At 44.2% G+C, this 27692-nt stretch overlaps 1 protein-coding gene across 1 annotated transcript in view; it reads right to left on the reverse strand.

The window, feature by feature from the left end:
- Positions 1–27692, reverse strand: part of WTIP (WT1 interacting protein) — a 238722-nt gene that overhangs the window by 19619 nt on the left and 191411 nt on the right. The window contains exons 5-7 of the mRNA XM_030204445.1: positions 20670–20800; positions 13000–13051; positions 8129–8197 (exon numbers count right to left, since the gene is read on the reverse strand). Coding sequence (XP_030060305.1) covers positions 8129–8197; positions 13000–13051; positions 20670–20800 — 252 coding nt within the window. The remainder of the gene's footprint in view (positions 1–8128; positions 8198–12999; positions 13052–20669; positions 20801–27692) is intronic.

The following is a 27692-nucleotide window of genomic DNA, read 5'->3' on the forward strand; positions in this document are numbered from 1 at the left end:
AGTAGATGACGGCAGAAAAAGACCTGCACGGTCCATCCAGTCTGCCCAAGAAATGTGCCACTTTTTTGTGTATACCTTACCTTGATTTGTACCTGTCTTTTTCTGGGCATAGACCGTACAAGTCTGCCCAGCACTATCCCCGCCTCCCACCATTGGCTCTGGCACAGACCGTATAATGACCAGAACTGCTGACTGGTTTTCTGCTCTAGGTTAAGACAACTGGTTTCACAATCCTGTCAAGCAGAATTTCTGGACAAAGTGAAAAATAATTGAAGCGGCATCCTTTTTCCTGTGAAATTTATACTGGGTATCTGGTTCTCAGACAGTGGAAGAAGGATGCACAGTGGCCTGCTGGGGAGCAGACAGGCATTCACATGCCAAGCATGACAAACTCTGGCACCAGACGCCCAAACATTTCTCTTTGCCCATGTAAGGATCGATTGTACTGTCAACATATGTTTTAATTCTGTTGCCCAGTGAGAGAGAATAACAGCTCCCACACACATACATGCCAAGACTCCCTTGTTTCACTGCATCTCTGACAATTAAAAGCCACTTTCCTCTTTCAGGCAGAATGGGGGTTTCTTTTCCATTTTTGGTCTACAAACAGCCTAGCCTTATTTTAAATTCCGAGTCTGCTACCCATGTAATGAAATGCAATGCAAGGTGCTTATTGAGTAGGTGCTGGCTTAGACAGTTGGCAGGAAACCTTTGTGGCAGAAGGGGCCAAACAAACCAGTCTCTGACTTATTCCCAAGTTCTCAAGTTGCTGATGCTGTGTTGGGCAACATATTGAGCAGGTCTTGGCCCACTCCATTCTGCAGCTTATAGACTTAGGCATATCCATCCCTGGAATGGGAGCTCCTTCACCTCCTGGATCTTTGTGATGTTATCTGCTAGTATCCGTGTGCCTATGTGCATCTCTCTAGAACTCTCGAACTAGTCCATCCTGCAGAATTCAGATGCAAAATGTATCACAAATGTTGACCTTGACCTTCCTTGACATGCCTACAGAAAATACTAACCAGCATCTCCATTCCTTCCACCAAACAAAATCCCTTCTCACTTAAAAGCTTCAAGCAAGAAAGCAGAAGCTTTGCTTTTGGACAGCAGTACAGATAAGTAAACAATGTTGCAGGCACCGGTGATTTTCTTTTCGGTTTCCACGGCTAATGTCATGGTTCTTGCAGCTGCTGGGGCTGTGCCACAACTGCAGCACCACCCAGACAGCTGCAAGAATTAACTGGTGATTTTCAACAACAATTCACTGTAAGTTATTTATCATGGGCATATTACTTGCTATTAAGTGGCACTTTTACGCCTTTGGGCAGGAAGTAATTTATAACTACTGTACACTGTAGAAGTATTCAAATACACTACTGCACATTTTTAAAGATTTGCACGCCTACAATTATTCCCAATGAGAAACGGGAGAACAACAGAAGTTTGAGGTGGAAGGATATGGTAACTGGTGAGAATCCTTAGAAAGGCATCAGTTTTCTTTAGCCGTACCTTCAGGTCAGTAACAAAGGAGAGCGCTTGAATTATACACCCGTTGCAATTCAAGATGTGTCCTAGTATGAGGAGGTCCAAGAAAACAACAGGGTAATCGATCTGCAAACTCCAAGATGGAAAACAGGCAAAGCAGATACGTATATATATATAAAAATTTTATTGATAAATATAGATCATAATATAGTTAGCAAGCCCGACACAGGCCGTGTTTCGCCCAACTGGGCTGCATCAGGGGCTAATCAATATGTATATGATCATATAATTTCCACTCAAAAAACTATTTGTTGAGCTCTCAATTGTGCAATGGAAGATTGCACACCTTAACAGATGGCGCTTTGAAAAGAAGAATCATTAAAGACCTTGGATCGACATTTGCCACAATGATACTGTGGCAAACGTCGATCCAATACACTTGACCTGCCCCTGCCCATGCCCCTCCCATGGCCACACTCTCTTTTGAGTTGGACGCTATGAAACTTAGGTACAGATGCTATGGAACAGAATGTTGGGCAGATCTGCGCGTAACTGCTAATTACTACCAATTAAGTGCTTGTTCACTCCCATAATTGTTAGTGCCTAATTAACTAATTAGTTTATGTATGGATCTGCGATCTGCACCCAAATTTGGGTGACCTATACCGAATCTGGGGGTTTGCCCCTGCTGTTTCTGTGGGCTGAGGAGTGAGGGAAAAACTATGCAGGTCTTACATTTGAAAACTGAATTATGTTCACATAGTTTACCCCCCCCCCCCCCCATCCCCAGTTACATCTCCAATGCGCCATTTACAGTACTTACATCTAGCTGTCTAGCGAACACTGATGGCTAGATTTAGCTGCTCACAGCACAGCTCTAGCACTCTTTTTCTCTCCCTCTCTCCAAGCAAAGCTCCAGCACCACTCTCCCTCCCTCCCAAAACAGCTCTAGCAGTCTCTCTCTTTCTCCCTCCCAGGACAGCTTCATCCTCCCCACACTGCCAGAATGACTTTTCACTTTGCCTCCTGTCCTAATCCCCCCCCCCCTCAATCCCACCAAAGCATGCAAAGTACAAGGAGGTGAACTTAAGCGCAATAATAATTTGGGACATGGATTTTTCAAACTGATTATAGCCTTGCCTCGGAAGGATGTGAACGGGCTACTAAAATGGCGTTTTACATGCGTCCCTTTATCTGTCCCATTCTCAACCTCTCACTTTCCACTGCGACTGTCCCTGCTGCTTTTAAACACGCTGTGGTCACACCTCTTCTTAAGAGGCCTTCAATCGACCCTACTTGTCCCTCTAATTACCGACCCATCTCCCTCCTTCCCTTTCTCTCCAAATTACTTGAGCGTGCTGTTCACCGCCGCTGCCTTGATTTTCTCTCCTCACATGCTATTCTTGACCCACTACAATCTGGTTTTCACCCTCTCCACTCAACCGAAACTGCGCTTACTAAAGTCTCCAATGACCTATTACTGGCTAAATCCAGAGGCCAATATTCCATCCTCATTCTTCTTGATCTTTCCGCTGCTTTTGACACTGTCGATCACAGCATACTTCTCGATACCCTGTCCTCACTTGGATTCCAGGGCTCTGTCCTTTCCTGGTTCTCTTCCTACCTCTCCCTCCGCACCTTTAGTGTTCACTCTGGTGGATCCTCTTCTACTTCTATCCCTCTGCCTGTCGGCGTACCTCAGGGTTCTGTTCTTGGTTCCCTCCTCTTTTCTATCTACACTTCTTCCCTTGGTTTATTAATCTCATCCCATGGCTTTTCCTACCATCTCTATGCTGATGACTCCCAAATCTACCTTTCTACCCCTGATATCTCACCTTGCATCCAAACCAAAGTTTCAGCGTGCTTGTCTGACATTGCTGTCTGGATGTCTCAACGCCACCTGAAATTAAATATGACCAAAACCGAGCTTCTCATTTTTCCCCCCAAACCCATCTCCCCGCTCCTCCCCGTTTTCTATTTCTGTTGATGGCTCTCTCATTCTCCCTGTCTCCTCAGCTCGAAACCTTGGGGTTTGACTCTTCTCTCTCCTTCTCTGCTCATATCCAGCAGATCGCCAAGACCTGTCGTTTCTTTCTTTACAACATCCGTAAAATCCGCCCCTTTCTTTCTGAGCACTCTACCAAAACCCTCATCCACACCCTTGTCACCTCTCGTTTGGACTACTGCAATCTGCTTCTTGCTGGCCTCCCACTTAGTCACCTCTCCCCTCTCCAGTCGGTTCAAAACTCTGCTGCCCGTCTCGTCTTCTGCTAGGGTCGCTTTACTCATACTACCCCTCTCCTCAAGTCGCTTCACTGGCTCCCTATCCGTTTTCGCATCCTGTTCAAACTTCTTCTACTAACCTATAAATGTACTCACTCTGCTGCTCCCCAGTATCTCTCCACACTTATCCTTCCCTACACCCCTTCCCGTGCACTCCGTTCTCTGGATAAATCCTTCTTATCTGTTCCCTTCTCCGCTACTGCCAACTCCAAACTTTGCTCCTTCTGTCTTGCTGTGCCCTATGTCTGGAATAGACTTCCTGAGCCCCTACGTCTTGCCCCATCCTTGACCATCTTTAAATACTGAAAGCCCACCTCTTTAACATTGCTTTTGACTCATAACCACTTGTATCCAATCACCTCCACCTACCTTCTTCTCCTCTTTCCTCTACACATTAATTGATTTGTTTGCTTTATTTTTTGTCTACTAGATTGTAAGCTCTTTGAGCAGGGACTGTCTTTCTTCTATGTTTGTGCAGCGCTGCGTACGCTTTGTAGCGCTATAGAAATGCTAAATAGTAGTAGTAGTAGTAGTCCTTCAACCACCTACTCTCCTCTGGCACTATGACCATGTGCTGACCTCGCTGCCTCCTCTCTTCCTGTGCTGGTGCTCACACTGCTCAGATCAAAACTCACTGCCTCTTCCATCAGCGCTGCTAACACTGCCGTCTCCTCTCTGGCACTGCTGACCATGTGCTCAAGTCCCCGACACTAACCAGTGGCGTAGCTACAGGGGGCCTTGGGGGTCCAAGCCCCCCATTCCAGCCTCAGGCCCCCAACCCTGATGGCCAGTCAACTGCCTGTGTTTTTGGCACTACTGGCTGTCCTCCCACTCCCTGAACCACTGTCCTTCACTGCTCCTTGCATCGCTGCCCGTCTATTTTCCAGGCTGCCGGCAGCATCAGTGAGGTAAACACACTGCCTACGGCAGCCCGAAAGCTTTCCCTCTGCTACAACTTCCCACCTAGGTGGGATGCTGCAACAGAAGGAGAGCTTCCAGGGCTGCCGAAGACAGTGTGTTGACCTCACTGACACTGACAGCGGCCCAGAAAATTGAAGAAGGGCAGCGGTGCAGGGAGCCAGAAGAGGAGATATCAAAAAGCTGAAGCCAATTAGGTTGGTCTCCCTTTCCCTCTCCTCTGCGCAGCTGTCAGCATCCTGGTCACCCATAACAAAGCAAGCAAACCTATGAGCTGTTCTATCTACACTGTTGTTCTATATTATTATTAACATTTTATTTGATCGTGCTATATTTTCAATGTGCCAGCTTTGCAGAATTGCTGATCGTACACAGGGGAAGTATTGAGTAATTAGTTCTAAACTGTTAATTATTGTGTCATTTGGAAGGGCTGGTTATAGGGACTGCTTGAATTCATGCAGAGATGTTTTCGCCTAGTATAGGGTTTAACAATTAAGACTTACTATTATAAATACAATTAAACCCCCACCCACATTAATTAGGTTGAGACATGGGAGATTTAACATCTTTTTTCCCTGTGCTTACATCAAAGAAAAATAATGGCATGTGGGACTTGCTCTTTTGTTTTGTGGATTGAGTGTATATTGTAAAAATGCACTTGCCTTTTTTTATTAAGCTACTATTTCACAGAGAGGTAGTGAATAACGAGGGAAGAGCTTCCTTCATGTAGAAGTTCTGTCCAGAGTCAGTCTGAATGTGGCAACATTGTTCAGTTCAGCACACTGTTAACCACAAAGTTCATACAAAGTTAACTGTGTTCAGTGTGAAAATAATCTGTTGGCTCAGTGCGCTTACTATGTGAATAGTCCATTACTGTTTTCTATTGCAACCAAGTATTATATAACAAGGGCATTTGTATAAATGTTGTTTTAATTTGTTTATCCAGTCCTTACATGCATGTGGTTATGCTTTTTAAAACTCATAAGTGAATCTAAGGGTGGTTGAACAATTAGGTATAACGGTGTTGTTTCTGACTATTTGTTTTAGAGTGCTTTGGGTCCTGCTGATCTGTAAATCTGCTGGTCCAGAATTTTGGAAAATGGAAATGAGAAAATAAAAATTAAACGATGAGCTTTGAAAGCAAGTCTAAGAGTTTTAAAAACGATCCGTTGTTCTACTGGGAGCCATGGAGGGGCATAATCGAACGCGAACGGCCCATCTCCCTGGGCGGCCATACGAAAGGGCGGGACAAACCGCATTTTTCGGAAAAAAGATGGCTGTCCATCTTTTTTTCGATAATACGGGTTGTGCAGGGCAAATGCCTAGGATTGGGGCGTTTGTGAGCTGGGCACTATCAGTTTTTAGCGATAATGGAAACCGAAGAGCGCCCATCTCAAAAACGAACAAATCCAGGCATTGGGTCGTGGGAGGGGCCAGGATTCGTAGTGCACTGGGTCCTCCTCACATTCCAGGGCACCAACTGGGCACCCTAGGGGGCACTTTACAAATTAAAAAAGACATTAAAAGAGCTCCCAGGTGCATAGCACCCCTTCCCTTGTGTGCTGAGCCCCCCAAATCCCCCCAACAGCCACTGTCCACAAGTCTATACCATTACCATAGCCCTAAGGGGTGAAGGGGGGCACCTACATGTGGGTACAGTGGGTTTTTGGAGGGCTCAGCATTAAGCAGCACAAGTGTAACTGGTAGGGGGGTGGGGATGGGCCTGGGTCCACCTGCCTGAAGTGCACTGCAACCCACTAACAACCTGCTCCAGGGACCTGCAATAACTGCAGTCGGGAGCTGGGTATGACATTTTGAGGCTGCAAACAGGCTGGAAAAAAAAGTTTTTAAAGTATTTTTTGTGGTGGGAGGGGGTTAGTGACCACTGGGGGCGAGTCAGGGGAGGTCATCCCCGATTCCCTCTGGTGGTCATCTAGTCATTTAGGGGCACTTTTTTGGGACTTGTTCGTGAAAAAAAAAGGGTCCAAAAAGAGCACTGAATTCTTGCTAAAAACGGCTAGTTTTTTCCATTATCAGCGAAAGCTGCCCACTCTGTTCGGTCGCATAACCACGCCCCAGTCCCACCTTCACCACACCTCCGACACGCCCCATCAACTTTGGCCGTTTCCGCAACGGAGTGTAGTTGAAGACGCCCAAAATCGGCTTTCGATTATACCGATTTTGGCGCCCAAGGGAGAAAGACGCCCATCTCCCGATTTGGGTCGAAATATGGGCGTCTTTCTCTTTCAAAAATAAGCTGGAATGTGATTTAAGAAAGAGTGGAGTGACATGGTCATATTTTCGAGCACGGTGAAGCAATTTGAGAGCAGTATTCTGAAGGGTCTGAAGTTTCTTGCGAAGTGAGCAACAGCAACTGAGGTAAATAGTCTAGTCTGGTGATGAGAAGAGAGAGAATCAATATATGGAAAATGTCATAATCAAAGAATCTACAGACAGAGCGGAGTTGGCGAAGAATAAAGAAACATGTTTTAAAATAAGCCAGAAATTTGGTGAGAAAAATTTAGTTGAGAGTCTAAAGTTATACCCAAATATTGGAAAGATTTATTGGAGAGAGATTATAACCAAGGAGATTTAAAGGAGAGGAAGGTGTTGATAGACTACCTGTGAACCAGCAGGAAGTGCATGCAAATCTCTCTCATGAATATTCATTGTGGGTATCCTGAAAACCTGATTGGCTGGGATGCCTTCAGGACCAGGTTTGGGAACCTCTGCCATAGCAGATTGTTTAATACAATCTGTGTTCAAATAACCAAAGAGAAAACAGTGCATACTGGATTTCTGGTCATTTACCTCAGTCGTCTAGCACTATTTCTTTATTTGGAGACTAGTAAAAAAGCCCCGTTTCTGATGCAAATGAAACGGGGGCTACCAATGTTTTCTTCTGTGTGCATGTGGGAGTGTGTGTGTCCCTGCCCTCTGGCCTCTCTCCCCTCCCCCCTCTGAGTCCTTCACTGTTACAGAGCCAGCAATTTGATTTCGTGCTCTGCTGTTTTCCTTCACTGACTGTGTTACAGAGAGGGCGGGGCAGACACTCATAGGGAAACCGGATATCTCGCCCCCTTCACACTTCCGGCTGGAGGCTTCATAGAACATTGGTTTTGCCTTTTATATATAGAGAGATCATGTTAAAACAAAGTTGGATTACCGTAATATTATTGATTCTGGTCTTCCACACTCATACCCTTTATCATTTTCATTGCCCTTCTCTGTACCTTTTCTAATTCCACTATATCTTTTTTGAGATGCAGTGACCAGAACTGAACAAAATATTTGAGGTGCAGTCGCACCACGGAGCATTACAAAGGCATTACAACTGGTGTTCAATATGTTATCCTGAAGTAGACAAAATGAAATATTGTGGCTGTACACACGTAGCAGATTTCACCACTGGAATGAGGTGGAGAAAATGGTCGTTTACCTCACAGTGATAACACTCCACATGGTAATCTTTGTCCATTGACACAACTCGAATGGTCTCTTCTGAGCCCTGAGAGAAAAAGAGAGTGAGAAAAACATGAACATCCATAAACTCTCTGACTCTGATAGTCTCAATATCAAATGTGTCAGGTCTAAGAAAAACAGATCTACATAAAAATGCTCAATGTGGTACAAAGGAAAGAAAAAAAAATCACAATTTAACTCCTTCCTTTGACACTCCACATAATGAGTGGGTTGTATTGTTTTGAAGAAGGCATCATTGATGGCACAGAGGATCATGTGTTCATTCCCTGTGTAAACAGGAGAACAAGGAGGCTAAGTATTTATGCACTAACATCTTCTTAGGCAAATCTGTAAGTTCTGGCCAAGTTTTATATAAAGGCAGGATATAAAGTTTCAACATACACTATGCCTGATCCAAGATAATGGGAACAGTCTGAACTTGACTCTTGCACTTTGACCTTCTCAATCTAATAGAGCCAATGCAATTCATGACATACTTGAATTTTAATTAGTAGCTATCTGCCAAAGTGTATGATAAAAAAGCCCTCCAAAGTCAAGTGTGTAGCATTTGCAGTGAGATTATTATAAGACTCAAATATCAAATAAGCTGCTACAACAAACCATTCTTGGAAGCTCTGGGAAGATGGCAAGTTTCCCAGAATCCTAGAACCACCCTAGGGTCAACTTTATTCAGGGCTGGCACTACCATTCAGCAACTGTGTTGTAGTACATGGCCTCACTCTTCTGTCCTTCCTGGTTTATGTGAATGAGGACCCCAATTAGCCTCTACACATATTCTTGTATCCCTCTGCATTCCCCATGGGCTGCCTGAAAGGGTGTGAATAAAATATTCCCAGTCCACCTTAAGCACACTCCTTCACAGGGTTACTTTAAGAGGCCTAAGACTAAGAAGCACAGCTCAGCAAGGGGAAATAGAAAGCCCACGGCTGAGGAAAGACAGCTTGAGCCCAGCGAGAAGAGAAGGAGCCTTTAGGCCTGACCACAGCATTGCAAGGACCTAAGGAGAGGTTTTGCAGCTAATATCCTGCAAGGTAGGGCAAGATAAGCTTATACTTTGCCACAGGCTAACGTTTGCAGCTTGTTTAGAAATGTGTATTCTTTTGTAGGGCTGGTAGAGACAAGACCCCATTAGATGGTTAACAGTGAGCTGAAAAAGCCCTGTTAGAAGCCAGGTGCCTTTATACTTTGATCTTTAACTACATGATTAACTGTCAGGAACAGCGTGGTAACGAGTGTGAGAAGTGGAGGTCTGGGCCTTTATTATGCTGTCCCTGACTGCGTAAATCATCTAAAAGCAGCAAAATGTACCTCAGGTTTGGGACAGATGTTACCAAATGGCCTGCTGTGACATACCACAGCATTACTCCATATTTAAACTTGCAAAGATCTCATCATTTTCTAAGCGAGAAAAATCTGTGTCTTTGTGCCACGTCTGGCCACATAACATAGTAGATGGGAACCAGATGCCCTTTCTCTCCTGCCCCACTAGTGACATGGGCCCTCAGTAAGACCAGGAACTGGGTGGGGAGCCCAAAGGAGGCTGCCACGTGTGGAGCTTGGGCCCACACCCTGGAGGCATCCTCCCAAAGGAGGAGAGGGCCATGTTTGCCAGAGTATGGTTTTGGCTGATGCTGCGAGGAGGGTACTGTTGGGTGCTGCTGGAGTGGGGAGGTTTTGGTGCTGGTAGAAAAGGGGTAAAGGTTCAGGGTGCAGTGATTGGGAGGGAGCTTTGTTGGGTGCTGCTTAGGGAGGAGGGAGAGTGAGGTGATGCAAGGGTGTGCTTTAGGAAGGGGAGAACAACTGGAATCACAGGACCCCCAGGTGTCAGGATTTACAGCTATCTCTAATTCAGACACTTGGTTGTGCTTCGGCGCAGGTCTAAAGTCCAACGCCTGGGTTTCCCACTATAGATGTGGATTCTCTATGTGAACTAGGGAATGCACATTTGTATTACATAGTAACATAGTAAATGACGGCAGATAAAGACCTGTATGGTCTATCCAGTCTGTCCAACAACATAACTCATTTACATGGTATATGATACTTTATATGTATACCCAAGTTTGATTTGTCCTTGCTATTCTTAGGGCAACAGACCGTAAAAGTCTGCCCAACACTGTTCTTGGTACTAAGTTCTGAAGCTAGCGGTCGAAGGCCCCTTAAAATTTACACTCCCCCATCCCTATCTATCATCACAAACAGGGCATAGACCGTAAAAGTCTGCCCAGCTCCCATTTGTTTCCCAATTACCAGCGTCGCCACCCAATCTCCACTAAGATTCCGTGGAACCATTCCTTCTAAACAGGATTCTTTGTGTTATCCACACATGGTTGAATTCCATTACCATTTTCATCTCCACCACCTCCCGCAGGAGGGCATTTCACATATCCACCACCCTCTCCGTGAAAAAATACTTCCTGACATTAGTCCTGAGTCTGTCCCCCTTCAACCTCAATTCATGTCCTCTAGTTCTACCGCCTTCCCGTCTCCGGAAAAGGTTTGTTTGCGGATTAACACCTTTCAAATATTTGAACGTCTGTATCATGTCACCCCTTTTTCTCCTTTCCTCCAAGGTATACATGTTCAGGTCGGCAAGTCTCTCCTCGTACGGTTTGCAATGCAAATCTCATACCATTTTTGTAGCTTTTCTTTGCACCGCTTCCAGTCTTTTTGCATCTTTAGGAAGATACAGCCTCCAAAACTGAACACAGACCACTCTCTCTCCCTGCCTTCCCCATGCCCCTTAACCATCTAGGTGCACTTGCCTTCCTTTTGTTTGAAAGGCCCCTATTCTAAAATGGCATTTAAACATCTGGGCCTCTTCAGATGTTTGCATGCTGCCATTTAGACATTGGGAACCTTCTAAAATAAGGGCCATAGTAATCTAGAATGTGCCAGCAGATAAAGGGATGGGAATTAATATACCGCCTTTTTTGTGGTGACAAGCAAAGCAGTTTACATATTATATACAGGTACTTATTTTGCACCTGGGACAATAGAGGATTAAGTGACTTGCCCAGAGTCACAAGGAGCAACAGTGGGGACTGAACCTGGTTCCCCTGCCTCTCAGGCCCCTGCACTAACCAGTGGGCGACCCCTCCAACTCAAAATCCATCCTGGGTCGGGCAGTTGTATCTCCCATTCCACTTACTTTAGTTTATCTGGCATTTGATCTAACGCCTTTCAAGCACATAAAGTAGTGTACAATAAGCTAAATGGAAAAGAAAGGAAATACATCAAAAATAAGGACAGAGGAAAGGAAGGGAGAAAGAGTCTGTCCCTCCAGATCAGAGCCCCACTGCTGGGCAGCTCACAGGCTGCGAACATTGAAAGCTGGTGTAAATAAGTGAGTTTCAAAAGAGACCGAAAAAAAGGATAGGACTGTTCGGTTCTAAGCATTCCATAAGGTAGAAGACAAACAAAAAAAAAACGGGCCAAACACTGAGTCGACTCTAGGAAAGAAAGGTGAACAGGATCCGGGAGACACGGGAGGCCAAGGCTGAGTAAAAAGAGTCAGGGAAGGCGTATAGAAGTATATCCCCCTCTCAGATATTCCTTGCTCTCAAAATTGTACATGTTTTTGTCTCTATTACCTCCGCTGGGAAAGTAAAATTTTACATTATGATAGTTCCATACACCTTTTAACATGCATTGCAGTCTTGTCTACGTTGGACTACTGTTTTTAGCTGAATTCCTGGGCCTGGGGATCACAGAATCTTCTGTCCTGCTGTCTTTTTCCCCTTTTCTGCTTGGCCCAGCTAGCTTCCAGTATTTTCTTTTTGAGAACATGACACATTCATTCATTTATCTATTGGGATTTGTTAACCGCCTTTATGAAGAGATTCACCCAAGGTGGTGTTGCCCTATAAATCTTTACAGCCTCCTCAGTCCTGTAAACCAACCACTTGCTAGAGTCCCAACATCTAAAAGACCAAATTCAGCAAGCAAGACCAGGGCAACTTTGTTTAGTTCTGAAAAATAAATGGGTTTGTGATCTGGTGTCTTAAGGAACAAATGAATTACATTAGCACTTTCTGGAGCTCAGAATGACCAAGTCAGATGATCAGGTTTACATTTAACGCAGTCTACACTCTGAGGGGAAAACCACAGTATAAGCAGAGGATATACAAGCTATTCGTGGAGTGGAAAATTATTTTGTATATTCAAACCATACTAATTCTTGTATTTTGCTTTCTCAGATGTTATATTCTGATGTAGAGACCGAGTGAATGTTGGTTTTGTTATCAAAACAATTTGGCCATATTTTGGTTTTGGCGAAAACTGGCAAAAAATGCTGGTGCATTTTCAGCTGAAACTGAAACTCACCAGATCAAAACCGCCACCCACTCTCTGCCTCCCCCCCCCCCTACTCGACCAAAACCATTAACACTCCCCACCACCCCTAGGCCCTCCTCAGGCCTTCCTTAGGAGTCCTGGTGGTCTAGTGGATTAACCGGGGCAAGAGCGATCCCCAGTTACTCCTGCCCCTGCTGTCAAAATGGCTGCTGAGACCTTCAGCAGCAGTCTTAGGAGACTGTCGCTGAAGGTCATGGCAGCCATTTTGAGATCTGGCCAGAAGCTCAGTTTGGTGGTGGCAGCAGTGGCGGGGTGGCCAGTGGATGCTATTTGGGTGGCAGGGCCTAGTTTTGATTGGCCTCCACTCTGATGCCCACGGGTACAGGTGATGTGTTCTGTACCACAGAAGTTAACACTGCCTAGTTTACAGAAGAAATTTTTGTACGTAAATAGTTTCCAATTCATATGAATTTAGCAGGTGCTACTTGTACAGAAAGATAATGTGATATAAAGTACTGTTCCATTTATTACCTGTGCGGGTAGAATAGGCTTGTTGCACGAGGCACATTTAGGTGCAAAAACCCTGAAATTGGAGAAAAAGGCAATATTTTAACACTGACAAAATGTACCAAAAGTCACACAGCTTATAAATTAAAACATATATATATATATATATATATTTATTTTTTTTTTTGTTAATAACCTGGCATTTTCTGCCTGTTCTTTTGAATATCTAGGATACTTGAAACTGCAGCTCCCTGAGGATTTTCTCCCCTTATTTATTAAGTCACTGCAGGGACTGTCTTCAGGCTGGGCGCCCTGCAAACCAGCGTCATCATTGTGCAATGGGTATGTCTCTCTTTCCGTCAGTAGTCTCTCCATCCCCAGCCAACCCAAGAAGTGCAGTCCTGTGAGTCAAACCAAGCTCTTCTGCACCAACACTACACCAGCACCAGGCCAGTGTGACCCTTTATTGGGCCGATGCAATACACGTGCAGCTAGTCTCAAGACTCCCTGAATAAGCCATTGTGAAATGAGCTGATAAAGGAGCAGAGCTACTAAACGTTAATTACGGGTGTATGTGGAGGCTCATTTTCAAAGCACATAGACTTACAAAGTTAACATAGGTTACTATCAGGCTCATTTTCAAAGCACTTAGCCTCCCAAAGTTCCATAGAAACCTATGGAACTTAGCCTCCCAAAGTGCTTTGAAAATATGCCTCTATGGAGCTCATTTTCGAAACAGAAAAACGTCCAAAAAGTGTCATAAAGCACCATTTGGACGTTTTCTTCTCAAAACGGCCAAATTGGTATTTTTGAAACCTATTTTGCAGACGTTTATGCAATTCATCTGCAGGGCGTCCAAAGCACGGGGGGGAGTGTCGGGGGGGGCGTTTCAAAGGCGGAATTATGGCATGCCTAAAACTTGGACATTTACAGCCATAATAAAACAAAACAAAAACGTCCAGGACTAAAACTAAGACATTTGGTCTAGACCTGTTTTCAAAATGAAGAAGTCACAAAAAGGTGCCCTTAATGACCTGATGACCCCTGGAGGGAATCAGGGGTGACCTCCCAATACCACCCCCCCCCCCCCCCAGTGGTCACCTACCCCCCAAAATGTGAATAAAAATATGACTTACCAAAAGTCCAAATCATATTGAAAATGCCCCTTCATGTAACTTCGTAAGTCTATGTGCTTTGAAAATGAGCACCTTAGTCTCATAACAAGGAGTCGTTTACAACTTGTTTAATGATGTGTATTTCTTCATATCCAAATGAGTTACTCTTTTTTTTATGAACTTTAGTCATTTGCTGGTTGCCATATCTCATCTTTTCTTCCAGATCCTGCGTTTCATTTGCAATAATATCCCTTATGAAGGACTTACACAAGTGGCGAGGGGATGTTATCTGTTCTTTTATTTAATATTGGATTAGTGTCAGTCATTTTTTTTAATGGAACTGCTTTTGATAAATTTTCATGAGAAGAGGGATATGAAGGAGTTAATATTCAAAGCTAGTTTTCTGGGTAGCACCTCTTACCCGGATAACTAGGCCTCACTGGGCCCAGAGAATAACATGTCTGGCCTCCTCAGCACTATTTGGGTAGTGGCACGGCAGCTCAGGGGCGGAGCTGGAAGTTATCCAGAATCTTCTTTCAAAAAATATAGAACTGAGGTGAAAACTTGGCTTTTCCAACATGCTTTCCCCCTTCTTAAGTTTGCGATCCCATGCCAGTAAATAATTATCTCTGCCCAACACCTCTCCCTTACTCCCTCCCCTGTCCCCATCCTTTCCTTAATTTACTCTTTGCCTGTCGCTTTAGGTTTTGTGTCAACTGACACAATCCTTTAATATTTTGTAGTTTCTTTCCGTTATACTTTCAATTTTGAAATGTAAACCTCTTTAATCTGCTGGTTAGCAAAAGCAGTATAGCAAATCTGAATACCCTGCTGACCTAACTTGTCCAGTTACTGGTATTGAATACTGGTGGTACCCAGATAATTTCCAGCAGTTGCTAAATATTTGGATATATAAGTGAAGGGAAAGGGGATGGGACTTGATATACCACCTTCCTGTGGTTACAATCAAAGCAGTTTACATATTATATACAGGTACTTATTTTGTACATGGGGCAAAGGGTTAAGTGACTTGCCCAGAGTCACAAGGAGCTGCAGTAGGAATTGAACCCAGTTCCCCAGGATCAGTCCACTACACTAACCACTAAGCTTCCTCCTCCACTCCATCACTAGACTCCTCCTCCAACGCTGACTGTTGTGGGGTTAAAAATTACCTCCTAAGCATTTCCTTCGACTGAGGCCATGGGAAAACTGCCTTCCTTTGATGCCTATAAAAGCATTTATTGATGAAAATTTTTGAAGGTAATAAATGTAAACCATTTTAGGACCTTTACCCTTATCCCATTCATACAGGCATTACCTTCTCTCAGCAGTTTATAATTTAAACATGCATTAGAAGAAATACCCTGAATGATACAGTTTATAACAACATCTATTCTCCTGCTCCGTATCTTCCATTGCCAATTAAGGACAGCTCACATGCTGAAAATGATCTCTGCTATCTGGTGACCTTTGTCTCCTCTGGCGTGAGACATGGGAGGCTACAGGAATGTGTATTGCAAAGAGCTGCCGCTACGTTACCACAGCGGGTCACTTAATAATGGTGAAAACATCTTCTTTATTTATCGGGCAATCTCCAGCGTTTGCCAGGGTACAAATTCCAGCCGGGTGCAGACAGTACAGTAAACACATTATAGCAGTTTAAAAAGAGGTTGAATTTTTTTTAAATATCGAACACAGACCCAGCTTTAGGTTTGGGCAAAAATAATGGAAAAGGGCTGCAGGTTACTTTCTGTCCAGGAACTTGTGTTAATTCTTCTGATTTTGTCATCTCAAGGACAGCTTTCAGGCCTGTAGGTAAGTTATATCCACAGGGCAACAAGTGAATTTTCAAAAGGGAAACTCCTCGCAGAGTTTTCCTTTGAAAATCTGGGTGATGTGCATAATGCAGGTGTTTTGGTGAAGCTCAGTAATAAGAACACATTTTACCTAGGTAAACATGTGTTTATTCACAGAAACACGTTAATTATTACCTCTAAAGGTCCAATCACATATTAAGCAGTTATGAAATCTGTGACAGCACTCAAGATTTCCAATTGCTACTAATCTGACCATGTATCCACACAGTTCATACAGCACTATTTCAAACACTGTACTCTAGATACTTTGGTCCATCCCTGCCTCCAGGTTTTTGTTTAATCATGATGTTAAAGCAGACCACCATTTGCTCCCAAATAGGAGGAATTTATCTTTCTGCCTAAGGATTTCCTTTCGTGCAATTTCAGGAAGGCAGCCATCAAGATGGAAAACATTTCCACAATGGATTCCAAAAGATTTTGTGCTTGCATGATTTTCGAGTGAAATTCTTTTGCTTCCAGATGTTGCAACAAGTTAGATCCTTGAATAAGGAGCCCTTTTACTAAGCTGCGCTAAAACGTGGCCTTGGCTATGACTAGGAAACAAACAAAGAGGGTATACAGCATACATAGAAAGTATACAAACAAAAAAAAGCAACACTGGGCCTTCAAGGCTGGGACAACAGGAGTATTTTATTGAAAAATGACCCGACACGGGCCGTGTTTCGGCGTTAAGTAACGCCTGCCTCAGGGGTCAGAGTTTGGTTGTAAATTATACAAAATTACAAAATTTTGCAAATTGTTTATATCAAAGGAACGGCTAACACAGGAGTTTACAGTGGCTATCTGTCTCGACAGGATCGCTTGGCTCAGAAGTTTTTACCAATCCATTCTCAGAGGCATTGAACATCTATACATTTTGTATAATTTACAACCAAACTCTGACCCCTGAGGAAGGCGTTACTTAATGTCGAAACACGGCCCGTGTTGGGTCATTTTTCAATAAAATACTCCTGTTGTCCCAGCCTTGAAGGCCCAGTGTTGCTTTTGTTTGTATACTTGGCTATGACTAGCACATGGGTTTCCCATGCGTTGAGGCCACTTTTAGCGTGGCTGTAAAATGGCCGCATTCTTGATTTCCTCAATTAATGGCCGTACGTTAATTTAGCACATAAGCACCGCCATACTGGGAAAAGACCAAGGGTCCATCAAGCCCAGCATCCTGTCTCCAACAGCAGCCAATCCAGGTTTCAAGAACCCGGCAAACTCCCCCCCCCCCCCCAAAAAAAATTTTTTTTTATAATGTTCAATGGATTTTTCTTTCAGGAATCTGTTCAAACCCCCACTTAAACTCCTTAAGGCCAGCTGCTGCCACTACATTCTCCGGCAACGAGTTCCAGAGTCCAAATACAAGCTGAGTAAAGAAAATCTTTCCCCTATTTGTTTTAAATCTACCATATTCTAGCTTCATCTTGTGTCCCCTGGTTCTATTGTTGTTTGAAAGTGTAAACAAACGCTTCACATCTGTCCGCTCTACTCCGCTCATTATCTTGTAGACTTCTATCATATCACCCCTCAGCCGCCTTTTCTCCAAGCTGAAGAGCCCTGACCTTCTTAGCCTTTCCTCATAGGGAAGTCGTTCCATCCCAATTAGCGTGTGGCCATTAGCGCAGGAGCCCTTACTGACACCTATTTTCTAGGCGGTAAGGGCTGCTGCGCTAACCACACGTGGCTAATCAGTTAACATGCAGCAAAGTAGCTGCACTAACTGATTAGCTCTGGGCACGCCTACTCTCCACTCTCCTTCCAGCACTAAAAAATAAAAAGTATTTTATTTTTATGGGAAGTGTGTGCACATCCAAAAACTACCACGGGACCCTGAGTGCACCCTGCGGTAGTGCCTTTTAATCTGCGGAAAGCATGGGTTAGTGCTTACCGCAGCTTAGTAAAAGGGTCCCTAAATGTGTTACTCCTGTATGTAATCCTGACTTACAGGCTTTTTGCATGTATCACACTTGTGTTATTATTGCCATCCAAATTTCATTTCACATATTATGTAAATGGTTTCGACCCAAAAGTTTCCCTCCTGCTCCTTTGGGCCTCCAGCTCAACTGGAACCGGGGTTAGTGTACTGGAAACATGAGCCTTCGTTTGCAACTGCCTGGAGGTCCCCCCCCCCCCCCCCCCCCCCCCCCCGTTTTATAACTCTCTCAAGGGTCTTCCTTTGCCCTTGGCTCCTTCAGGAATCCTACAGTCTTGGGTCTTGAATCTAGCATTTGTATCTTGATTGTGATGTGAGCTATGAATAACGCCTCCATGGCATCCGCATCCTGGCTGACTCGGGGAATGGAAGATCTAACTCCGATTCTTGGGTTTGGATTTGATGACTCGCTTTTTCCAAATCCGAGCTGAGAAAGAATTACAAGCAGGTATACAAGTTATTTCCCTGTCCAGTGCTCGTGTGCATACAATCCAAGATGCACCCAAGACAATGGAGGCTGAAGTGCTTTGCCCAAGGTTATAAGGAGGGTCATTTTCTTCCTTGTTTCTCATCCTACAGGTCTAATCACTAGGCTGCTCCTCTACAGACCGCTCCATGGCAGTGCCCAGCCACTGGACTGGCACACCCTAAAGCTCTGTAAATAGTTGTGTTCATTGAAACCTTGTGTTCTGCTACAAATATCACAATCCGTGCATGAAATATTTTCAGCAAATACTTGGCTTAATTTGAAAAGGAGAAAATGTTAAGTTGATGCTGTCCGTTAAGGAAGAAATTCTTCATTGCTGATGTATTTTTCCATCCTACGGAGACTATAATATTTCATCCTAATAACAGGACTTAATACAATATTTCTGAGACACCTGAAAACTATTCACACTTTATCCAAATATGTATGAAATCTGAGTAATAGGGATTAAGTTCTAATTGTTCAGTGGACAGGAAACATTTTAGGAATTAAAAAAAAAAAGCAAATTAATCTGATAATATTCCTTAATTGTAAACAAAGCTTCAATGCAAACAGAGAGGGAGTGGGAAGCAACTTGTCCCAGAAAAAGCTAAGCTCATTTTGGATTAGGACGGGAATTGTGCTAGTTTTAACTTGTATGTTGAGCTGTTCTAGGGCTGCGTTCATTCCTTTTCATGATAAAAAGTCACCTGATTCTGAGCAGCACTGATAGTTTTACTACCAGTAACACACTCAAGAGAAGAGAAGAGAAGGTTCTTCTTTATCACTTACAGGACACGCCTATGCTTCTGTGAACCACTGAGAGCCATATGCAGTCCTCAAGCCCCCACTATCCATAGAAGATGCTTCAGTCCAGTTCTCTGAAATCAGAGCAACAGAGAACATAAGACTGTACAGACCCAAGTTACCAAGTTGGCCAGGGAGGGGATGCTGTGGAGGCAGCATTCATAGCTCATGTCATAATAATGATGTAAATGCTAGATTCAAGACCCATGACTACAGAGTTCCTGAAGGAACCAAGTACTGTCACAGCAACAGCCAAACTATGTAGAAGGGGAAAGTAAGAACACCCTGGAGCCATAAAATAGGGAAAAAATCTCTGGACAGTTGAAAATGTCTGAGCAGTTCCTTTGCTCATAAAAAATGAAGGGTTCCCTCTTCTGGATATAGGGTCTCCCCTTTCCCAGACATCACCAGGTTGGCACAGAAGAAGAGGAGAAAGGCTTTCTCTGTTTAAGAGAGGACCTGCAATTAGTCTCTACACATGTTCCCGCATCCCCCTGTATTCCCCATGGGCTGCCTGACAGGGAGTGACGAAAATATTCCCCGTCCACCTTAAGCACCCTCCCTCACAGGGCCACTTTAAGAGACCTAGTACTAAGGAGCTCAGCCAGGAGGGCATTCTCTTGCAAAGGGAAAAAGAAAGCTCAGGGCTGAGGAAACACAGCTGGGCCCAGAGGGAACAGAAGGAGCCTCTAGGACTGACCTCCACATTGCAAGGACCTAAGGAGAGGTTTTGCAGCTAATATAGGAAGGACTATTTTTTAAAGTTCCTATGTACTGTAAATATTTAGAAGGCCACAAAAGGAACACGTGTGTTTTCTGGCCCTTCGCATTTGGAGGTATTTCTTAAGGATAAATAATGCCTTCGAAATAACGTGTTACCTAAAGATATTTCAGCAGTGAGTTTTGTGGTACTGGCAAAGTAATTTGTTTGTTTTTCTTCCTTTGTTTTTCCTTTGGGACCCCCCCCCCCCACCCACCCATTGATGAAGACTAGATGTGAGGAAATTTGGTTAATTTCCTTGGTTATATTTCCTTTTCATGGTAATTAGCCTCATTTTCTTATAATGTACTTTGTAAACTGCATTGAAATTATTTTAAAAAAGGGTGCTAACATCTGCCTGGCGCTTATGGCTCTGAATCTTGACCTAATAGGAACAGAATGTAGGGGATGTAGGATGGGGAGGGGGTGTTGCACAAATCAAAGCCCTAACCTTGGCTGGCTGGCCAGAGCCGGGGGGGGGGGGGGGGGTGTTCTGCAGAGGTGGGAGGAGCCCCAGCCACTGTCACTGCAGTGGCTGATGATGCTAAAAGGAGTAAGGAGGAGAGGGTTAAAACATGGGTGGGTGGGGGAGAAGACAGGCCTGGTAGAGGGAAGTATAACTGAGCTGGAATCCCAAACGAGCAGGAGCAAACTGCAGGGCCAAGACAACCAAATGAAATCAAATCTGCAATTGCATGACAACAGTTTCAGCTTTTTCTTTCGAAAGCAGTTAATGCACGTGTGGTCTTACGTGTGATAGTCCTTGACACAGTATATATTGTTCTCCAAATCTACGGTAAAAGGCACGCCGTCCAAACATTCGTTACACACTACACAGCGGAAACAGCCAGGATGGTAAGATTTTCCAAGAGCCTGTAAAATCTTCCAAAAAGAAAAAAGAATAAATAAATAACCTGAACAACTCAGAACGTTACTGTTTTTTTTTTTTTTGCATTTTTAACATATTATTTTACCTTTTGTGGTTTATAACAAAACATCCTGCAAAGCACTGAGAAAATGCCTAAACCAAGTAGATGTCCTGCTCTGAGATGGACCTTGCAGCTTTTGAAGTGTCTTCAAACATCCATTTTCCTTACTGTAAGCTTTTTACCCAGAAAATGAATGCAGCCAGTGGTTAGGACCCAATGAAAGAATTCCCCTAATGTACAGTCTAGCCATCATACCACAAAATTGCTTCTACTTATGTTTTCTGTTCTTGCTCTAAAGCTGTCCAACTCACAATTCTAATGCAAACAAAGGCGGCTTTTTACTATAGTGTGGTAAACTTCTGCAGTTACCACATTGTAACTGCAAAGCCTTGGCATTAACTATTTGGGGAATTTCTAGCATCTGCTTATGCAGTCACATAGAGAAAATACTCTTAACAAGCGTTAACTGCACTGCAGACAATGCAGATATACTCAAAGCCACCTACTGAAGAGGCATTAATTACTATATCTGCTGCCTTAAGCGTTAACGACGTACACACAGAAGAACCGAAGCCCTTGCAGACTCGAAGACACACAAAAACAGCGAAGGTAATGCAAAAAAATACACAGACGATGTTTCAAAGGGTCTAAAAGTTTATTGTCCAACATTCAAGACTTGACACGGCCGTGTTTCAGCTTATCTGCCCTGCCTCAGGAGTCTCCTAGTCTCTATGTGATCCCAAAGTAGGGTTACCATATTTTGTCCGCTGAAAAAGAAGACACATGTCACACCCCCTGCCCCGCCCCTGCCCACCCACACCACACCCCTGCCCCGCCCACACCCCGTCCCTTTCAGATCCTCATCCCGCCCCGTCACATATTCCCCGCCCCTTCCCCCAGGTCACATATTCCCCCCCCGTCACCTCCCCTCCCCTCCCATCCCATCACCTCCCCTCCCCTTCCTTACTATCTGCCCTGGTGGTGATCTCTTCGGGGCAGGAAAGAGCCCCCTCTTTCCTGCCCGGAATGCTGCCTGCCCTTGCCCTGCATCCTTCTTGGTCTCGGCTGGGGATTCAAAATGGCAGCCAAGAGTTGAAGCGGCCTCGCGAGACTTCAACTCTCGGCGGCCATTTTGAATCCCCAGCCGAGACCAAGAAGGATGAAGGGCAAGGCAGCGCTCCAGGCAGGAAAGAGGGGGCTCTTTCCTGCCCCGAAGAGGTCACTAGACCACCAGAGCAGATAGTAAGGAAGGGGAGGGGAGACCCACGGCGCCACCTGCATGTTTGTTCAGAAATCCGGACAAATGTGCATGTGGGCAAAACCTGCCGGACGCCCCAGACATGCCCTCAAAAAGAGGACATGTCCGGGGAAATCCGGACGAATGGTAACCCTATCCCAAAGGAATGCTGCTGTATAATACACTGTAGACTCTTACTGTTAGTCTTGAAAATTGATTTTTAGAAAGCACAGTTATGTATTGCTTGGCATGCAGCAGTTCTCGCCTAGATTACACTAGCGACGGATATATTCTACAGTGTATTACATAGCAGCATTCTTTTGGGATCACACAGACAATCCTAGGAGACTCTTGATGCTCCCCCAACAAGGCCACGCGGTAAGTGAAATCTTACCGCATTGGCCATTTCCTTTTTCGACATTTTTACCCACTGCAGTAAAAAGGGCCTCAATGCGTTGCAAAAACAGCTCCTGCCATTAGTGCAGGGCCTCTTTCACTTCAGCTTGGTAAAAGAACCCCTAAAATATCTATGAAGCATAACTAATCGGAGAAAATTTTTCTTCACCCAACGTGTAATTAAACTCTGGAATTTGTTGCCGGAGAAAGTGGTGAAGGCGGTTAGCTTAGCAGAGTTTAAAAAGGGGTTGGACGGTTTCCTAAAGGACAAGTCCATAAACCGCTACTAAACGGACTTGGAAAAATCCAAAATTCCAGGAATAACATGTATAGAATGTTTGTACGTTTGGGAAGCTTGCCAGGTGCCCTTGGCCTGGATTGGCCGCTGTCGTGGACAGGATGCTGGGCTCAATGGACCCTTGGTCTTTTCCCAGTATGGCATTACTTATGTACTTATGTAACTAGTATTTCACGTTTGATAATAAAATCTATCAACAAATTGCAGGAGTAGCGATGGGGGCATCTGTTCCTCCTTCAATAGCTACTTTGTTTATGGGCACCTTTAAAAAAACGGTGGGTGGACCCTTCATCCTGGTTTAGTCATGTCACCTGTGGGTGGCGATATATTGATGCTATATTTTTTTTTATTTGGTCAGGTACCTCAGAAGATCTTTTGAAGTTTATGGACCATTTAAATTCCTGCCATGCCACCATTCAATTTGATGTTCAGATCCAGCCTACCATTACAACTTTCTTGGATATACAGGTGCTTTATAAGCAAGGTCAAACAGCAAACAGGAAAACACCTCTACAGGAGTCCAAAGGAAACAGGAGACGTAGAGAATGCAACATGAGTGGCAGCTCCGGGCGTATACAACAAAAGGCCTAGTGTTTACTGCTCTTTTCGCTGCTTTTGCGTTTACCTGGCCCGATCATGGTCTACATGCATGCTATTTAACCAGGACCATTCCAAACCTACACCACCTCATTATACCTTTGACCCCCCCGAGGCAGGCGGTGTTCGTGCCACTGAAACACAGCCCCGTGTTGGGTCTCTGCTTGTGCGTCTGCGTGGGATCTTTTGTTGTATACTCCAGGAGCTGCCACGCGTGTTGAATTCTCTAGTTCTCCTTTCTGCTTTATAAGCAAGGCACATTTGAGACTACTATTTACACTAGGATACTGACAGAAATACTTTATTATACTAGCATGCATCCTGCACATTCTAAAAGCAGTTTCCCTTTCTTCAATTTCTCCATTACCAAAGAATCCGTGACTCTAAGGATGAATATTTATGCACCTCTGAGTCCTTGTATAAAAAGTTACAGGTTAGAGAAGTGGTTCCCAAACCTGGTCCTGGAGGCACTCCAGCCAGTCAGGTTTTCAGGATATCCACAATGAATATTCATGAGAGAGATTTGCATACACTACCTCCACTGCATGCAAATGTCTCTCATGAATATTCATTGTGGGTATCCTGAAAAGCTGACTGGCTGGGGTGTCTCCAGGATCAGGTTTGGGAACCACTGGGTTAGAGGTTATTCTACTTCTGTACTTAAACAGGCTCAAAAGCAGGCTTTCTTTATACCTACAGTCTCTTTATTGGAATATAATCCTCAGGATGATGAGAGAAATGTATGTACCTGTTTGTTGGAGTCACAACAGAGCAGGGGTGGAGAGGGCCCAATATCAAGAGATCAGTCACCACGCTCAGGGGTAAGATGCTCCAGAAAAACCTTTATTGGGACCCAACACGGTCCGTGTTTCAGCTATATCAGCCTTCCTCAGGGGTCAATCGATGGATATTCTTTTATATATCGATTGATGGAGCAATTAATAAGAATCACATGAGACCTTGACAGGCACTTTGTATATCGCACTGCTAAAAATTGACCCCTGAGGAAGGCTGATATAACCGAAACACGGACCGTGTTGGGTCCCAATAAAGATTTTTCTGGAGCATCTTACCCCTGAGCGTGGTGACTGATCTTTTGATATTGGGTCCTCTCCACCCCTTCTCTGTTGTGTCTGTTTGCTGTGGAGAGTGTGAACCCCACTCTGTTTTCCTGTTTGTTGGAGTACCATATGTGCTGACCCTTAGTAGTGAAAAAAAAATAAAAAGAGGCTCTTGAGGATACATTCATGTTTTAGGGACTTGGACTGGATCTTTGCTTATTCAGGGGTCCTTTTATAAATGATTAACACGCACTAAATGCTAGAGATGCCCATAGGAATATATGGGTGTCTCTATCATTTAGCGCATGCATATTTAATGCCTGAGCTACAAAACCTAGTACGTCTTTGTAAAAGGACCCCTCAAGGAATTATAATTTGAGTGACATTTTATGTGACTCTGATTTGTGGACCTGGGGGTTGGAAAATCCAGGGAAACAGACTGGACATGTTAAATGTAATCACTGTTCTATGTGTGTGATCTGATGAGAGAGAATCTGCAGCTTTTCTACATTCAGGAACATGACATTTTGCTTTGACATCTAGAACAACATGTCCTTCTAACAATGTGATTTATGTGCTACAATGTCCTTGTGCTTTGTTATATGTGGGCAAGACACCCCGGGCATTGAAATCTCATCTTATAGAACACTAGTAAAAAAAGGCCCATTTCTCAAAAAGGCTATCTTGTAATGGTGATTATGTTTTTAAGGCTCTCTTCAAAGCGATTTCTCCTCTCTCCCCTGCCCTCCCCCCAATGTCCAGCGATTCTTCCCTCCCCTCGTGTGCAGTGATTCTCCTCTGCCCTGCCGTCCCCTCCGTGTCTCCCTTCCCTCGATATCCAGCGATTCTGTCCACCCCTCCATGTCCAGCGATTGTCCTGTGCCTTGCCCTCCCATCCATGTCCTGCGATTCTCCCCTCTCCTCCCATCCCATCCATGTCCATCGATTGTCCTCTGCCCTGCCCTCCCCTCGATGTCCTGCGATTCTATCCTCCCCTCCATCTGAGCAGCGGCAGGCAGGCTGGGGTCGCATCGCCTCCAGTGTTCCCTCTCATTGTCCCGCCCCCCTCTGACGTCATTTCGTCTATATGCGAGGGCGGGACAATGAGAGGGAAGGCTGGAGGCGAGCTGATGTCACCAAGATGTTATGAACCCAGCCAGCCAGCCATAGAACGTTGACGGTACAAATTATTATATTAGATGGGCATCATGTGACCTCTCATAAATTAATGAAACCGTTGGTGTCTCACTATGTGTCAACGCATCATGACTTCAATATGTTTTGCTGTATGATATTGGAACAGTTGCATGTGTCTCCCCGTCAGGGTGACATGCACTGCTATTTTCGGCAGCAAGAGCAGAGATGGATTTTCAAACTAAAGATGATCATCTCTGTGGGCTTGAATGCAGCTGCTGAGTGGAAAACACTCTTCTGACTCTAGGGTTTGCTGATTGGCTGTCTGTGGAGATCCTTTGCTGTGATGTTGAGTTCAATGTAATCACATTGGGTGAATGGCTGAGTCCAGGCAATTCCCAGAAGGATATCATGTGTGGCAGAGGTGTTACCTGCTGTTATTGGATATTTATGTCTCGGGATATTTTTGCTATCCGTGACAATTTTGAGACCATTGGTAACGAGATGTGCTAGCTGTGCCTTCATGTCAACATATGGAGACACGCCAAGTGTGCTCCTCTGTTTAATTGTCTCAGTTAAGTATGGTAGCTGTGTATCCCCTGAAGTAGCTATTAGATGAAACAGGGCTTCTGTTGGGTGAAGAAAAAGCTCCTTTGTTGCTGAGATGGCTTGTGTGGACTGCAATGGAAGCTTGACTGAAATTGCATGCGCAAATCTGGTTGTATTCTGGATTTGTGCGTGCAATTTACTTGCCACTTAACAAGCAATTATTGATACTAATTGGTATTAATTAGAATTTATGCACACAACGTGCTAGGCATATTCTGTAAACTGGTGCGCATAAATTCTGATGCATGCTGCAAAAAATGGGCTGTGGTCATGGGTGGACTGTGGGCATTCCAAAAATCTATGAATACACCTGCTCCGTGCCTAACTTAGGTGCCAGTATTTACACCAAGTTTTACTTGGCATAAATGGACGTGCCTAGAGTTAGGCGCAGGCTTGGCTGCTAGGCACAGTCTATAAACTGGCTATGCGTATTCTATAAACCGTGCCTAAATCTAGGTGTATTTTTTTGGGCGACGATTTTTCAGGCACCATATATAGAATCTAATCTTGTGTGCACAACAGAAGCTGTGCTCTTTTTGAAAGCATCTCTGAAGACTCTATTTTCGGCTTTCTTGTCTGCTGTATATTCTGACATATATTTTGCTAGTTAATAATTGAATTTCAGTTTTATTATTTTATGGTGGAAGTTTTTTCTTGACCTATGATTGCATTGGCTCTGTGTCTGTGAATCCAGGTTGGCTGAGGTGAGCTGGGGTTCTGAGGTCTTTTTTTTCTCCACTATAATTTTGTCATTATCTATATTTTTGTCAAGCAGAGGAGCCAGAATAGGGTCTTTTTGGCCTCTTGGGTGCATCCCAGGAGGACTCACCCACTGGGCTTTGATGCCGAAACACGGCTGTGTTGGGTCATTATCAAGCTGATTTCCTCTTCAGCTCGTCTTCACTTTTTGTGTCCATTGCTTTTCTTGTACGTGAGGATTCCCCTCCTCCCTTTTTGTTACCATATTATCTTTAAACATGGTGAAGTTACAGACTTTTTACTGTGACCACAAAGCGATTTTCATGCAATCAAAAATGTTTGCACTGTAAAACTACCATTATTTGAAAAAAGCAAAAAAACAAGGTTCTAGCTTATTGTTAATGACATCACAGTCATTGCTAGGGAGCAATGTTGGAGGCCTATCTCAATCTTCACCCAAAGACTCAAACAATCGTCAAACTCAAGGAAGCACTGCAGATGATCTGGGACAGCCTGCCACAGGGACCAATCGACAAGACTGCTAAGAATTCCCAAACCAACTGAAGGCCTATGTTAAAGCTGGGGGAGACGGGACATTTTGAGCATTCACAATGACTGCAAAATTTTGACAAATTGTTAACTGTATTGTTTGAATGATGTTACCAATCGACAAGACTTTTAAGAACTTCCCAAACTGACTGAAGGCCTATGTTAAAGATTGGGGGGGGGGGGGGGGGGGGGGGGGGAGGAGGATATTTTGAGCATTCACAATGACTGCAGAATTTTGACACGTTGTTAATTGTATTGTTTGAAT

This window comes from Microcaecilia unicolor, chromosome 5, assembly GCF_901765095.1.
Source record: "Microcaecilia unicolor chromosome 5, aMicUni1.1, whole genome shotgun sequence".
Classification (NCBI taxonomy): domain Eukaryota; kingdom Metazoa; phylum Chordata; class Amphibia; order Gymnophiona; family Siphonopidae; genus Microcaecilia; species Microcaecilia unicolor.